Source organism: Microtus oregoni, unplaced genomic scaffold (assembly GCF_018167655.1).
Source record: "Microtus oregoni isolate MIOR12 unplaced genomic scaffold, Mior012 000021F_ref0000039, whole genome shotgun sequence".
In the NCBI taxonomy this organism is placed as follows: domain Eukaryota; kingdom Metazoa; phylum Chordata; class Mammalia; order Rodentia; family Cricetidae; genus Microtus; species Microtus oregoni.
In genome coordinates, this window is record NW_024543080.1 from 5,925,613 (window position 1) to 5,942,060 (window position 16,448).

The 16,448-nt window shown below is 40.4% G+C and overlaps 1 protein-coding gene across 4 annotated transcripts in view; it reads right to left on the minus strand.

Annotated features, from left to right (window-relative positions):
- The window catches only part of Uso1 (USO1 vesicle transport factor), a 66,206-nt gene that overhangs the window by 19,566 nt on the left and 30,192 nt on the right, over positions 1-16,448 (minus strand). For 2 of the 4 annotated variants that reach the window (XM_041671311.1, XM_041671312.1), the window contains 6 exons: positions 12,961-13,139; positions 9,258-9,398; positions 6,825-6,913; positions 5,896-6,050; positions 4,809-5,020; positions 3,429-3,449 (listed from right to left, as the gene is read on the minus strand). In XM_041671311.1, coding sequence (XP_041527245.1) covers positions 3,429-3,449; positions 4,809-5,020; positions 5,896-6,050; positions 6,825-6,913; positions 9,258-9,398; positions 12,961-13,139 — 797 coding nt within the window. The remainder of the gene's footprint in view (positions 1-3,428; positions 3,450-4,808; positions 5,021-5,895; positions 6,051-6,824; positions 6,914-9,257; positions 9,399-12,960; positions 13,140-16,448) is intronic. The other 2 variants (XM_041671315.1, XM_041671313.1) reach the window with 1 other exon arrangement.

Below are 16,448 nucleotides of genomic sequence, written 5' to 3' on the forward strand. Positions count from 1 at the left end.
AATATTAATTGAAGATGTGTGACATCTGTTCTTGTGAAACATTTAATTATGATGCAAAGATGTGTTGTATTCTTTTTTTTTAAAAAAATTAATTTTATGTGCATTGGTATTTTGCCATGTGTCCCCTGAAACCGAAGTTACAGACAGTTGTGAACCACCATGTAGGGTTGGGAATTGAACCCAGGTCCTCTGAAAGAGTAGTTAGTGCTCTTAACCCCTAAGCCATCTCTCCAGCCCATGTGTTGTATGTATTCTTTTGTGTTGGATTTGTTTAACTCTGTGAAGCTGTGTTACTTTGCCTGTCTAAAAAAGAGCTGAACTGCAAATAGCTAGGCAGGAGAGGGATAGACTAGGCTGGCAGGCAGAGAGAACAAACAAGAGGAGAAATCTGGGAGGAAAGATCAAGGAGCCAGAAAAGGAGGAGGATGACAGCAGGGACCATCCATCCAGCTACACAGCCAGCCAGAGTCAAAAGTAAAGAAAGGTATAATAGAATAGAGAAAGATAAAAGTCCAGAGGCAAAAGGTAGCTGGAGGGCTGGAGAGATGGCTCAGAGGTTAAGAGCATTGCCTGCTCTTCCAAAGGTCCTGAGTTCAATTCCCAGCAACCACATGGTGGCTCACAACCATCTGTAATAGGGTCTGGTGCCCTCTTCTGGCCTGCAGGTATGCACACAGACAGAATATTGTATACATAATAAACAAATAAATAAATATTTAAAAAAAAAAGGTAGCTGGAATAATTTAAGTTAAAAGCTGGCTAGAAACAAGCCAAACTAACACTGGGCATTTATAATTAAGAATAAGCCTCTGTGTGATTTATCTGGGAGCTGGGTGGCAGCCCCCAAAGAGTAAAGAGTACGAGTAAGAAAAAACAAACAAACAAAACAAAACAAACAAAACCTAACAGTTGTCCTCTGACCTCTGTACCAAGGCTAGAGAGCTGGCTCAGTGGTTAAAAGCACTTGTCAAAAGAAAAATGATGTGTTTGTGTCTGTGCATAAGCTATATCAAAAGACAACAGTTAAGCTCCGTAACTAGGCAGAGATTAGAAAATACAAAACAAGTACAAACCTCTTGCCAGAGTCTACAGAATGTGAGCCATAGAGATGTGAAAACAAAAGGAGACTGAAGATATTATTCTGGGCATTCTGAGGACTCAGTCATTAAAAACCATAGATTTGAAAGGATGAAAGAAAAGCCATAAACACACACGCACAAGTTTTTTTTTTTCTTATGAGAGAGGGTGGAAGAGGGGAAGAAGAGGAGGCGAAGACGTGTGTGTGTGTATGAACACACATGTACCAATGTGGTACACGGGTGTATAGAGGATGCTAAGAATCTTCCATGACTTTCTCCAAATTCTCTTTTGAGCCTTCACTGGACCTGCAGCTCACCTTTTTGGCTACCCTTGGTGCAGGAGAATTGTCTGTATTCTGTCAATCATGTTTTAAATAAATGCTGATTGGCCAGGCAGGAAATATAGGTGGGTGAACCAGACAGGAAGTAGAGGCGGGGTGATGAGAACAGGAGAATTCTAGGAAGGAAGAAACCCATTCTTCACCAGTCTAGCCCAGAGCACCAAAGAAGCAAGATGTGACCTGCCCACTGAGAAAGGTACCGAGCCATGTGGCTAACACAGATAAGAATAATGGGTTAATACAAACTACAAGAGCTAATATGCAGCCTGAGCTAATGGGTCAATCAGCTTATAATCTTATGGAGTCCTCTGTGATTTTCTCTGGGACTAAATGGCTAGGGAACTGGGCAGGGCAGAAACCCCAACAAGCCAGCCCCTCGTGTTACATACCCTGGCTGGCTAGGGAGTCCCTGGGATCCACCAGCCTTCGACCCTGAGTGCTGGGGTTACAGGTGCACACCACCACACCTAGTTTTCATGTCAGTACTGGGGATCAAAATGTAGGCCCTCATGTTTGTGAGGTAAGCACTTTACTCACCGAGCTGTCTCACCAGCCCTTGTTTCTGTTTGAGACAAGGTCTGCATATGTATCTCTGGCTGCTCTGAACCCGCTAATACCAGGTTGGCCTCACATATACACTGATCCTCCTGAGTCTGCCTCCACAGTGCTGAGGTTTAAGGTGTGTACTACCACGCTCAGGCACAAATAAAATTTGAAGTTAACTCAAATAATCTTTAATATCAGCTATTATGCTTTTATAACTATGTTTTCTAAATAAAAGTCCTTCTTATGCCTACTATGTTCATTCAAGTTGAACATTTTTATATTGTTTATATAAACAAAAAGCTGGCACTTAAAATTTTTAACTTTTTTTTTCTCATGAAAATAAGGTTCTAGAAGTTGGACATAGGAGGTCTACCTATAACCCTAGCACTGGGGTGGTAGAGGCAGGTTAGGTGCTCAAGGTCAACCTCAGCCACATAGTGAGTTCAAGGGTAGTTGGGTTAAATGAGACCTTGTTTCAAAACCAATCAAAACAAGTAGTTCTAGTGTCTTATGATCAGAATAATTTTTAGTGGTAGCTTCTAAGAACAAAGAATAAGAGCATTGATAAAATTACACAAATAACTCTACAATTTGTGGTGAATGGTTAAAAAAAAAACCAAGCCAATCAATTGAAAACATAATGTCTGTCTTTTAAATGATTGACATTTATACTTACAAGACACATCCTAAATCAAAAATCCTGGGGCTGGAGGTGTGGCTCACTGGTAGAGCACTTGCCTAGCACATAGAAAGCCCTGATTTTGATCCCCAGAACCACATAGGAAAACAAAGAAACAGTAACTGCTGGCAGAAGTTGTCAAGTATGCGTGTATGAGTTGTAGCTCCACGCTACACCATACTCACACTTGAAAGGGTAACTAGCTGGACCTCATTTACTGCTGGTCGCACTGTATGGCTAAAATACATGACTAGACAAGGATGTTAAGATATAAAAACTAAACCAAACTGAACATAAATAACACTCTCCCCCAGCATAGTAAAACCAATATGGTACCTGTAGCCTATAGATTATATGCAGAATAATCCGTAATACTACATTTAAAATTATAATTACAAAAATTTTACTATTGTACATTTTAAATAATGTAAGTAGTATAAAGTCACACATTCCTCCTTCACCTACTAATTAAAAGGCATACTTTTATCCCTAAACTTGACTTTCTTTAAATTATTTTTAAGGGAAATAAAGAAACAAGCTTGGGGGAACCAAAATTGAGGAATCAGAGGGCAGTGCAAGCAACCCTGGAAGAAGCCCAGGCCATAGGTTTAGTAATCCCCATAGTCTTAGTAACCAGTCCAAGAGGGAATGGAGGAAACTAGAGAGCCAACACACGTAAGGTGAGTAGAACAGAACTTCAAACAAGCTGTTAAAAACCAACTGCAAAACCCAAGACAAGAAGCCCGTCAGAAGAAAAGGCCTCAACTTATCAAGTATACATACCCGTCTGTCGATCTTATCACCCTGCAAATTATACATCAAACATTATTCATAAACATTGCTTTAAATTACCTAAGTCCAGAAAAATCCCTCAACTATGCTTTTAGTCTCTGCAATCTAAGCTGACAGATACTTAGTGGCAACAAAGCTCTAATCTTTGATATACTTGGCACATAAGGTTAATTTCACAGCCTTGTGATTACTTACAGGGGGTTAGCCATCACCACTGTAGGTCTTAGCATTACACAGACATTACAGTTACAAAGGTAAGGTGCGTCTGTGCCCCATGACAGAGTTTTTACAACTTGACAACAGTAGTTTTCAACAGTGATGGTGAGCATCCAGCATTAAGTAAGTAAAGATTTGAAAATTTTAGTTTCTTTTTTAAATCATGAAGAGATAAGTGATAAATTGGCCACTGAAGTAAACCAATTCAAACAGCATTCAACTCTCTTCCCATTAGTTAACTTCACCCCTAACTTCTATGAATAATGGTATTATTTCTTTGGTAAAAATGCTCAAAAAAGGCCTGTGAACTGGGGGACATAGCACAATGGTAGGGGGTGTTTAGTAAGCATGAAGAAAAGAGTCTACTGCCAAGCAACAGCGATAACAAAAAGTTCAAAACAAAGAAACTGCAATGCGTGATGAAATTCAACAGTGCAGGCCACTGTAGTGCTGTGGGAGCACGGAAGGGACCCTCCACGGCTAGACCAAGTAGAAAGAACAAGGGTTCATCCATAATTTAAGTCCTTCAGGACTCTGGCTTTAAAGTATGCTGAAGTATGTCTTTAACTGTTCAGAAGCAAGGTTAAGTGCACGTGGGCAAACCATGGAGTAAGAGACATGCCCAGGCGCCTTGGCAAGCACCTTCCACTTGTCCTCCATAACCAGCTGAAGGAACACACACAGCCTTAGCTGTGTTTGTCTGTATCTTGCTAGGCATGTGAGAACTCAGACCCTGGAAATACACACTGCACATACTGCATATGGAATGGACTGCTACTGGGTTGTTTTATTTGGTGGTGGTGGTGGGGGGGAATCAACTGCTTCAGGAGAAAAGATGGAGGCATATAACTATGATTTGCAGTTATTTTACTTTTTCTCCTTAACTATCTGAACTCACTGAGAAGAGAAAAAAGACAGGGAAGAATCCTAGATAATTTAAGAAGAAAAGTAAAACTCAAAACAGCCCTGTGCCAAGAACTTGTGTTTTGTCATGCTGAAGCCCATATATCCACTTAGTAGAACTACTCCTGTAGAAACAGTTTGGCTAACTTTCCACAAAACTGCCTGGTTTCAGCGAGTGCTTTCTCTCCTTGTCCACCCTGGGTCACGGACATGACAACCCTTTGGCACCTCTCAGGAGCCCGTGGCCTTTACCTGGGAAAGGATGTTGGTACACTGCTGCAGCAGGGACACCGGAGGGTTGCCAATGCTTGTGGCCAGCTGGACCCTGAGCAGCTGCTCCTTCTGGGTGGCGTTCCCCTGCAGCGCATGGGCGAGGGCCACAGCAGCGCACCAGTTTGAAAGAGAATCTGTAGAAAACAGACCTCCACAGAGCAGCTGACCAGCTGAGACCGAGTTACCTGTTGCTGCAAACAGACAGGAATGTTAGGCCCTGTGGAGTAACCCCACACTCACAAGGGTCAGAAGAACCGTTTCCTACACGGGAGCAGTAAAAACACTATTATGTACTATCTAAGACTTCAAACACAAAGGGACAGATGACAGAAAAGTGTCTCCTAAAAGGGTAGCTGCACAAAGAAATATCAGAACATGATAGGCATCAGTCTGATGGTAACAAGACAGAAAACTGTCTTCATGGAAAATATCATTTCTAAAACAATCGGCACGTTATTTTACTACCTCTAGCATCTTACTTTCATTTATAGAAAACATCTCTATAATATCCTTTACAAAAATAATTTTGGTAAAATACAATTAAATAGACTTAAATTTAGTCTACCTCCTATATTTATGTAATTAAAATGAACTCTCTAAAGTTTCCAATTATTTGTGTCAAATTGCTCTTAATATGAAAACAGCCATTTAATCACATCTCAAGTAAACTGAATACTGGAGAATCCATAAGCAATAGCTATACTCTATCGCAGAACAATAGACCAAAATGTTGAGTGTGACTAAGTGGTAGGATTTATCTTCATAGTACTGATTTGCTGGTGTTTATTACACACTAGGATTTGGGGTCATGGCTCTACCTGTGTAACTGTGTGTGTGTAATCTTCACAATCTTTCTAAAGGCATGATACCCATGTATGGACGAGTACCACATCCTCTCACATCTTAAGAAGGAGAGAGAAGTAGAAATTCTGCAACGTAGATCCAGGTGCAGTCTGACTTAGCTCTCCTCCAATCCAATCTAAGGCTTTCATCCGAGTTACTAAGTACTTGTGGCTAAAACATAAGCAAAGATTCAAATACAAGCTTGAAAAAAAACTTTACTTGCCATCAATAGTGGAGGGTAGAAGTGTTGCCACGATTTCTCCTTGTCCTTTCTGGTTTTTATATAAAAAGCACTGGAAACAGTAGAGAACAGCACAGCGTAACACAAATGGCTGCCTTTCGTTCACCATGGACATGAGAAGTACAACAATTGCTGGTCTGACAAGAGTGTAAAGAAAAGAATGAGCACTCGGAGCATTACAACCCAATACATCAACTACCACTCATTTTGTTGCTTGAAGTGCTATAACCAGGACTCAAGCAACAAATATTTCCATCTTCATTTCAGAAAGAAGGGAGCTGAGGCTAAGAAAGTCCTATGATTTGTGTCAATCGAAAGGTTGGCAGCTGAACCAAGTATTAGGTACCAATAGCATACAGTCTTAATCACAAACATCCTTATACAGAAGCATACAGTCTTAATCACCAACATCCTTCCTTATACAGAAGCATACAGTCTTAATCACCAACATCCTTATACAGAAACATACAGTCTTAACTACCAACATCCTTCCTTATACAGAAGCATACAGTCTTAATCACCAACATCCTTATACAGAAGCATACAGTCTTAATCACCAACATCCTTATATAGAAACATACAGTCTTAACTACCAACATCCTTCCTTATACAGAAGCATACAGTCTTAATCACCAACATCCTTATACAGAAGCATACAGTCTTAATTACCAACATCCTTATACAGAAGCATACAGTCTTAATCACCAACATCCTTTTACAGAAGCATACAATCTTAGTCATCAATATCCTTAAACAGAAGCATAGTCTTAATGACCAATATCTTTATATTATTGGGCCATTCCACAACACACACTGACCTTTAAGAAGAGTAAGATGGGCACATGAGATCTACCCGCACCCAAACCTAAGTCTGACTTCCTCACAGGGACCTGGCATTTCCTGATTCTTACCTTGGGGGATTTGAAGGTGCATTCACAGAAGCAAAGTAGTCTTGGTTGACTTGGCAGCCTCGGATAACTTCGGATACAGTATTTATGGTCTGTCAAGAATGAAAACAAAAAAAAAACACTATGGAAAGTAAGTTAAGAGGGAAAAATCTATTTTCTAAGAAAATGTTACATCTTGCTCTTTTGTTTTTAAGAGTCAAAATTCAGACATGAAAAGATCAGTTAGAACATGATTGTGCTGAAATGTTCTCTAGAGATCCTCCCAGGATGCCCAGCCAGGCCTCATTAAAACCAACACTCGCTGGACAGACACACGCCTGGAATCTCAGCACTGGGGGGGCGAGAGGAAGGAGGAATACAAGTTGAAGGCCAGTCTCATTTCCACAGCATGTCTGTGGGTTCCATGAGACCAGATCATAACTAAAACCAAACAGAAGATTTGACTGCATGCAGTTTGAAGCCTCATGGAAACTAAAATAATAATGTACTGTCAGAGGTGAGACTTATCCCCAGTCCTAGCAAATCAGAGAAACGCTTTAAAATAAGATCAATGGACACACTTAAAATACAACATAATGAACGTTCAATTTAAAGATTAAGTCGAAAACAACCTCCAAGAAACAATAATGAAAAGAAAAACTATACTTCAGAGCAGTGTTGCACATAATAAACACACGTCATCATTATCAACTAAAACTTCCTTATAAAGATATCTGTAGGTTAAAAAATTTACAAATTTGTTAACAAAGTTCCAGGAGAACAGAAAAGATGTTATCAAGGAAGAGCAGCCACTGTCCTAGGTGAAGAGAGTGGTCATCACTGCTGGGATGGGGACGAAACCCACAGTTAGCATCAGTAGTTTTCAGAAAACCAGAATTAAAGAAAAGATCCAAAAATAAAAAAGCAGACTGTAATGTCAGCACTCAAGAAGCTGAGGCTGGAGCACTATCTGGAGTTCAAGGCTGGCCTAGGTAAGAGTGATATCCTGTCTCACAAATATTATATCTTTATATAAATCCTACTAATTTTAACATACATTTCAAAAAACAATCCTGGCATGACAGAAAGAAGCAAAATAAGAGAGCTGTGGGATTGGGGTAGGGGTTGGAGACAAGACTGACTTAAAGCAGAGAGAAATGATGTGGGGTTCCCCTCTGCATGCTGTGAATACCACTGATTAATAAAGAAGCTGCTTTGGGCCTATAGAAAGGGTAGAATAGAGCTAGGCAGGGAAAACTAAACTGAATGCTGGGAGAAAGAAGGTGGAGTCAGTGAGATACCACGTAGCTGCCAGAGGGGAAAGACACAAGCTGCTAGCTGGAACCTTGCCAGTAGGCCACGAACCATATAAAATATAAAATAATGGAAATGGATTAATTCTAAATGTAAGAGCTAGCCAATAAGAAACCAGAGGTAATAGGCCAAGCAGTGATTTAATTAATACAGTTACTGAGTGATTATTTCAGGTCTGAATGAGTGAGTGGCCTCCTACAACAAATTGGCACACCAACATAGTCAACTATAACCATGTAAAACCTGAGAAAGCTTAAAAAAGAATTCTAGACATAAAAGAACAGGGTTAAGCACAGCTTCTTGGTAGCCAGTAATTATTTTTTTCAGATGGACTCTGATGGCAGCGAGTTTGAGAGAGGTCTTTCTGACTCAGCATTGGCAGTGAAAACCGTGCAGCTCCTTAAGAAGGCTTCCTGGTTCGCCAGCACGAATGGCTCTCTATTTTGGGAGGTCCAGCTACAGAGCATTTAAGTGGGATCTGTGAGCAGAGTGCTACAATTTGCTTAATGGCAACACAGACCTGTTGTGTGCCTAAAAATGAGGCAATGTACATGACTCTCAGAGGCAGCGAACATGCCTCTGCCATGCTGTACTGGGTGGAGCAAGCAGACAGGGCCGTGTTGACCCTAGCTGTGCCTGCTTAGCATTTAAAAAAAAAGAGTGCTTTTGGTCAGAAAATAATTACAGATACACAATAAAGACAGATTCAGATAAAAAAGACCTCTAAATAGGTCACAGTGTTGGATAAATGTACGTAGGCTTGGAAGAGAGAAGAAAAAGAGTATAGGGAATTATAAAAAGAAGTAAATAGTATTTTTTAAAAAATAAAGCAAAGTTTTTAAAGAGTGACAGAGTACAGACAGTCACAGTTTAAAAGAAATAAAGAAAAATAAGCCACATAAAGATGGAAAATACACAGAGAGTCTGGATTATGAATATTACTGTGTTTTCTTTGAAATTTTTGACTGTTGTGCTAAGTACAGAGAGACATTTCATTGTACAGGCTGCTAGGCTATACCAACATATCTGTTTCAGAGGGCTCTTGACTTCAAAATTTGGGTCTAAGGATAAGTTTCCTTCAATTAGTGTCTAATTCCTAGGATTCCCAACTCCTAGAGTGGCCTCTGTCTTTCCCTCATTTACCTCGGTCAGGATATCAGCAGGAATTCCCGTAGCCATCAGGATGGTGCAAAGCTGCTGCAGTAACCCACACTGGAACATGGCCTTCTGGCAGCTGCTGGTCGCACCAGGAGGGTTGGTAGGAGACACTAGTACTCGGACAAGCTGTGAACAAGATAAAAATCGTCTTTTAAAGATTTGCAGCAGGGCATGGTATTGCATACCAGGGAGGTGGAGGCAGGAGGAGACCCCGTCTCAAAATCATTTGTAGAGGCGTGAGACAGAACCATCTGTTGGGGTATTCCCTAATATGCTCACCATAGCTAAGCGTGGCCCCTTTCTCCTATGGCAACAGAGTTAGTACTTCGCTATGTGCTTAATGCTGTCCCTCTCAGGTGATCTGAACTCTCACAGAATACTATCTGCTCTAGTCATTTCTGGACTGAAACAACACAGTATTTACAAATAAGACATATTCAATACAAAATTGAATTCAGGTACAAGATGGCAGGCTCCTAGCAGAGAAAGTGGGAACTATCTAAAGACAGAGTGGGTCTGAAACAGACGGCCTGAGTTCCACGACTTTCTCTAACCCTGGAGATAAAGAGGCTAAAGCTAACAGCTGGAGGCCTGACAGAGACTCATACACTAGGTGGGGCTGGTTTCATTATTAAATCCCTACAGTTCCATGATTACTCTGAATCTTAACACTAAGTTTCAGAAACAAACCATTATTTAGGCCCAATTACATCTTCAAAATAACTAAACAATGGCTTATATTTTTACAAACTAATCATATTATTTATATGAAAAAACTTTTTATACCTAATATAATACATATATATGAGAAAATTTACTTAACAAAAGTGCCAGACAAATGTCATCCATGACTTTATAGCAGATATGCCGAAGAACGCAACTAAAACACTAACATCACTACAGACAGGACTACACAGATTCTGTTTCCCTGATAAAGATGACTTTCTGGAGAGGGGCAGAGAGGCATTGAATTAATTAATTAAAAAAAAAAAAGATCTGAAAGTGGTGTTTTGCTAGGTGTAGTGGCACATCTTAAATCTCAGCACTCAGGAGACAGTCAGGCCAGTGCCACATAGTGAGAACCTATCAATAAAGTCAGAGAGAGCAAGCGAGAAGGAGAGAGAAAGAGAGAGAGCCAATCAACTAACTCCTCAGAGGAAAAGCTCTAACCTCCTCTCCCCCAAGTATATTAGTTCCAGTTTTCAAAGGCTTAGGATTATAACTGTAACAATGAATATAATGAAACAGTTCCGTCAGGGGCATAGCTATTCTAACGAAAACAATGGTGCACTTTCAGATAAGCAAACCTAAATAAAACTGGAGAGAGACAATGCAGATGCTCTAAAATGACCAACTGCAGCTGCAAAGTCATGAACTCAACTACACCTTCTCTGAGGTGGAGAAAATATTATGATGTACGAATCTCAGGTCCTTTGCCTTGGAGTCCATGGTCTTCACTTAGCATGTGAAAGGGACATTTCAGTGAGGGAGGCAAGGCAGGTTTATCCACTTGTTTTATTTTTCGAGACAGGGTTTCTCTGTGTAGCCGTGGCTGTCCTGAACTGATCCTCTGCCTTCCAAGTGCTAGGATTAAAGGTGTATGCCACCGCCCAGCTGTTGATCTACTTTTTTAAAGTTAAAAAACAAAGCAAAACCCTACAACAAACCTACATATAGATGTACTTTATAATACACAGCATAAAATATACATATATATGTAGTTCATGATACATAGAACTATAATGCATTTCTCTGTTTACATGATATACTTCAACTTTTTAGGCAGTAATATACTTGTCTTGGAACTCTGGAGACTAGGCTGGCCTTGAACTCAGAGATCCCTTTGAGCCTGTCTCCCAAGTACTGCGATTAAAGGTGTGCGCCATCATGCCTAGCCAGTAATACAATTTTTAAACTGATCTTTCTTTAAAATAATTCTAAAATTTTCTTTTTTTTTTTTTTGGTGTTAAGTAAATTGGAAATAGGACTGAGATTCAGAGAGAGAGAGAGAGAGAGAGAGAGAGAGAGTTAAGATAAAATGTTCTTCAAGAGAAAGCTAACTCTTGTTTTTTGTTTTTGTTTTTTAATTTTTTTATTGGTGCTGAGGACACAAGCCAGAGTCTTGTGCTTCCTAGTCAAGTACTCTACCTCGGAGCTAAATCCCCAAACCCTATTTTAAAATTTTTATTGTGTATGTGGGGAAAACTATGAATGAACAGGCCATGTGTTTGTTGCTGTGTGAAGAGGCCAGAAGAGGGCATCAGATCCCTGAAACTTGGAGTTACCAGCAAATGTGTGCTCCCTAATATAAATGCTGGAACCAAGTCTGGGTCTTCTGGAAGAGCAGCAAATGTTTTTAACCACCGAGCCATCTCTCCAGCCCCTCAAAAAAATTCTTTACATGGTCCTCTATGTCATAACACAGCTATACCACTCCAGGTCCAAAGGACACAGAGACATCTGTATATCACTGGTCACTCCAACACCATGCACAAGTTAAATTAGGGAACTAACTTGAGTGTCCAACAGCAGATGATTGATTACAAATTTGGAATATATACAAAACAGATTTCTCTCAACCATAAAATGTGAAGGTATGGTAACCAAGAGATAGTTCAGTGGTTAAGAGCACTTACTGCTCTTGCAGAGGACACAAGTTTGATTCTCAGCCCCTGAATCTGTGGTAACTCAAAATTCCCTGTTAACTCCAGCTTCAGGATCTCCAACACTCTATTTTGGCCTTCATGGGCACCCATATACAAGTGGCATACATACTCTCACACATACAGATATAAATAAAAAAAAATAAACTTAAGGGAGCTGGAGAGATGGCTCAGAGGTTAAGAGCACTGACTGCTCTTCCAGAGGTCCTGAGTTCAATTCCCAGCAACCACATGGTGGCTCACAGCCAGCTATAATGAGATCTGGCGCCCTCTTCTGGCATGCAAGCATACATGGAAGGAATGTTGTATACATAATAAATAATCTTTAAAAAAAATAAACTTAAAAAACATGGTATTTATTTGTAGGAAAGTTAATCCAACTAGAGATAGCCATGCTAAATGAATAGGCCAGTCATAGAAAATATAAACGTCAAACATTTTTTGTCATTTGTGGTTTTTAGACTTCTTTTTAAAAAAACTTTTAATGTGTAGCCCAGGCTGACCTCGAACTCGTGATCCTCCTGCCTTTGCCTCCTTCAGCAACTCCTACCGGTGTATGCCACCACAACCTGCGGTTTTTAGACTTTTTCATAAACACTATCTATAGGACTGAGGAGATGACAACAGGGAGAGGATAAGGCAGAGAGAAGGAGAGCACAGGACAAGCGCGTGGTCAGCATAGAATATATACTTTTAGCTGATGGGGGAAAGGCTCCTGATAACCTGTGTGGGACTCACATGGTAGAAGAGACTGTCTCCCTCAAGTTGTCCTGACCTCCACACACAAGATGCAATAACATGCTCAATCAAACAGATACACTAATATGTTAATGAAAACGCTCTTGTATAACATATTACTGTATGTAATGAGTACATGATTATTTTTAAATCCTTAAAAAAAATGGTTTTACATCTCCCCTAAAACCAACTAAAAATCCTGGATTTAGCAAATGGGAGTGATTTTCTTTTTACTGAAAAAGATTCCTGACAAATTTTGATCACAGTGATGTCTAAAGACCACATACCTGCAGCATTAAATGTAGATTGGTCACTTTCTGTGCTGACCACCCAGAATTTTCATCTCCAACTTCAAACCAAGGTTTCATACGTTGAATATATGAGCCTTCTTTAAAAAAGTTTTGATTGGAATTGTTGTTTTTTAACAAGTTTTGAAGCAAAATCAAACAATCTTCTACTACTATACCTGGGGAAGAATGAAAAATGGCGGCATTAAAGCTAATGACATCTGAAGGAACTCAATCTAGTGTTCTAAAGTGTGCACATCCATGGTCAGTATGGTACAGCAGGCAGCCTTGTTCTGACCCCGGCATTCTGCCTGCCTCTGTCTGTGTGTTTTCTCAGCCCATAGCAACTTCTTGTCTGTCCAACCCACTACAGAAGCCATCTACCACATTCACACACAAGCTTAAATACCAAGTGCTCAGTACTGATGGACAAGACTCAAACTAGGTTAGAGCGTCACACACAACCTTCTAGAAGCTTGTTCTTTCCACTACATTATAATCCATGAACATGGGAATTTGTCAATGTACTATATACCTCTGCATTCCTGGCAAAGACAAGAAAAAGACTTCAGATATGTATTAAATATTAACCATTTATTGACTGACTCCATCCCACTTTATATGATCTCTGAGACCCATGTGACACGTGTCCCTGCCTCTCCCTGGTGTTTTCTTCATCTGGCTGCTCAGGTTACTTCTCATGGCTCCTTCTCCTACTTCTCTGCTTACAAATATCACTCTCGTGTGCAATGTCACCCACGCTATGGCCCCTGTTATTATCTCAGTGAAGACCTTCCCACTAACCTCTACCAAGTGTTAGAACAACCACGAGTTCCTGGTTCCTCTGTGAAGTACAGAGTGTTCAAGGTGCTCACTGTTCTAGGCCTTAGTACACGCACACCTTTGATCCTGCTAGATAAATGTGCAGTAGAGTAAACGCACTTGCTGACAAGCCTGGTGACCTGAGTTCAACCCCCAGGACCCACGTGGTACCTGCAAGCTGTCCTCTGATTCCCACACATGTGCTGTGGCACACAACGCACTAAATAAGTAGATGTGAAAAACAATCTAAGCGACTGCCTCTTAGAGCAGGCTTATAGTCAGAGAAGCAGGACAATCGGCACCTCCAGCTGCTCTCCTCCCGAGTTCTCTCACTGTCACCATCCATTAGTGTGAAGCAGTTACAAAGGATGCTCAAATGCTGGCAAAGTGCTGAAGATCACAGTTCACTCTTCACGCTAAAAAACTGAGTTTTGACAAATGTAGAATCTGAGAAGTTACCATTGCAGTACCAAACACAACAGTCTCATCACAAAAACTGCCCCATATCCCCTTTCCCCCATCCAAATCCCAGATGACTGCCTCTACAGCCTTTCCCAAAAGGCTGTAAATTGGAATCACTCAACAGCATGCACTTAAGGTTTCCGACACCTTTCTGTAGCTTGACAACTTTTATTGCTGAGTAAGATCCAATTTTCTGAACCCATTAGCATTTATCCATTCACCCACTCAAGGACATCCTGATTACTTCCAAGTTTTAGAAATGGAAATAAAAGCTTCTATGAACATCAAGTGTATGTTTTTGTGTGACTCTAAGTTTTAATGTAGTATGTCTAAGTATGAAGCAGCATTACCATTAGATCACACGGCAAGATTGTGTTTAGCTTTGTAAGAAACTGTTACTGTCTTTCACACTGGTTGCACCCCTCTGAATTTCTATCAGCAATGCCTTTCTGTTTTCTATACCCTCAAGAGTATCTAGCAGAATTAGAATTTTGGACTTTCATCACTGTAATTCTATTGCAATCGCCTAATGACATGATTGTGTTTATTTGTATGTTACTGCAAATTGCAATCTCTTCTTCAATGAAGAATCTGTTCAGATATTTTGACTGGTTTTAAATCCGCATTTCTTTTCACCATTATGTTTTTAAGTCCTCTTTCAGATACAAGTTTTAGTAATACTTTATCCCCGCCCATGCCGTTACTGAATTCGCTTAATAGAGTCTTTTGTAGAACACAACTTTGCAATTTTGTTTTGTTTTTATGGTTTTTCAAGACAGGATTTCTCTGTGTAGCAGTCCTGGCTGTCCTGGAACTCACTCTGTAGAGGAGGCTGGGTTCGAACTCAGAGATCAGCCTGCTTCTGCCTCCCAAGTGCTAACATTAAAGACATGCAGCACTGTGCCTGACTTGCACCTTTTCAGGTTTTTAAAAAAGATTTATTTATTTATTTATTTATTTATTTATTAAGTGTATAGTGTTTTGCCTGCATATACACCTGCACGTCAGAAGAGAGCACTAGATCTCATTGTAGCTGATTGTGAGCCACCATGTGGTTTTTGGAAACTGAACTCAGGACCTCTAGAAGAACGGTCAATGCTCATAATCTCTGAACCATCTCTCCAGCCCCACACCTTTTCAGTTTTAATAAAGTCCCATTCATCAGTTTTTTTCCTCTTAGGGATCATGCTTTTGGTACTGTATCAGGGTCTGCTGCTTTGTTTTACCATGCTATCTGCAATGATTATTTGACGCATCACCCATGCCTGGCTCAATTAAAATATTTAAACTCAAAGGAAAGCAAATTTGGCTCCAGAATGTTCAATTTTGCATTTTATGGTTCCCCTGAGACCTTCAAGTCTTCAACCAAATAATTTTCTCCCTTTTTAGAGATTTATTTTCTAACCTGTCTTCAGGACACACAGCTATAACCCTAGCACCTGGAGACCAAGGCAAAATTACCAATAACTGAAGGGTAGTTTGAGTTGGTAAGATATGAGTAAGATACTGATTAGAAATGTTTGAGATCAAGCTTGCTCCTGTCATAAGTTCCCATACTGTAAAGAACAGTACTGTGCCTTGACCAGAGAGACTTCATTTTAAAGCAGCCTTTGACTCAATTTTGAGGCTGGAAGGCCACTCTGCACACAGGAGGACAGGTGAACAATACCCTCTTTCTAGCTTCACCCGTAAGGCACAGCAGGAAGAGTCCCCATACATTTACTGGGGTGAATTGAGATGTATGGGGCGCATGGGCATATTAAGATCGTATTAGGAAAACAAAGTCCAAGAATTTGTTAGGCGCTAGTGAGCTGGATGGCTCAGGGGGTACTGTGCAAGCCTAGAGCCTGCATTTATCCCTTGATCCCACCTAAAGCTGCAAGAAGAGAAACTACTCCATAAAGTTGTCCTCTAACCTCCACACACAGATGCAGCCCCTCCTCCACCACTACCCACTGTACCACAGACAAATTTTTCTTTTTTATTTATTTATCATGTATGTTGTTCTGCCTGCACGTATGCCTGCATTGCAGGCCAGAGGAAGACACTAGATCTCATTATAGATGGTTGTGAGCTACCATGTAGTTGTTGGGAATTGATTCAAGACCTTTGGAAAAGCAGCCAGTGCTCGTAACCTGAGCCATCTCTTCAGCCCCACACACGAAAAATTTTTAAAGAAAGAACCCAAGAACTCATCAGACACA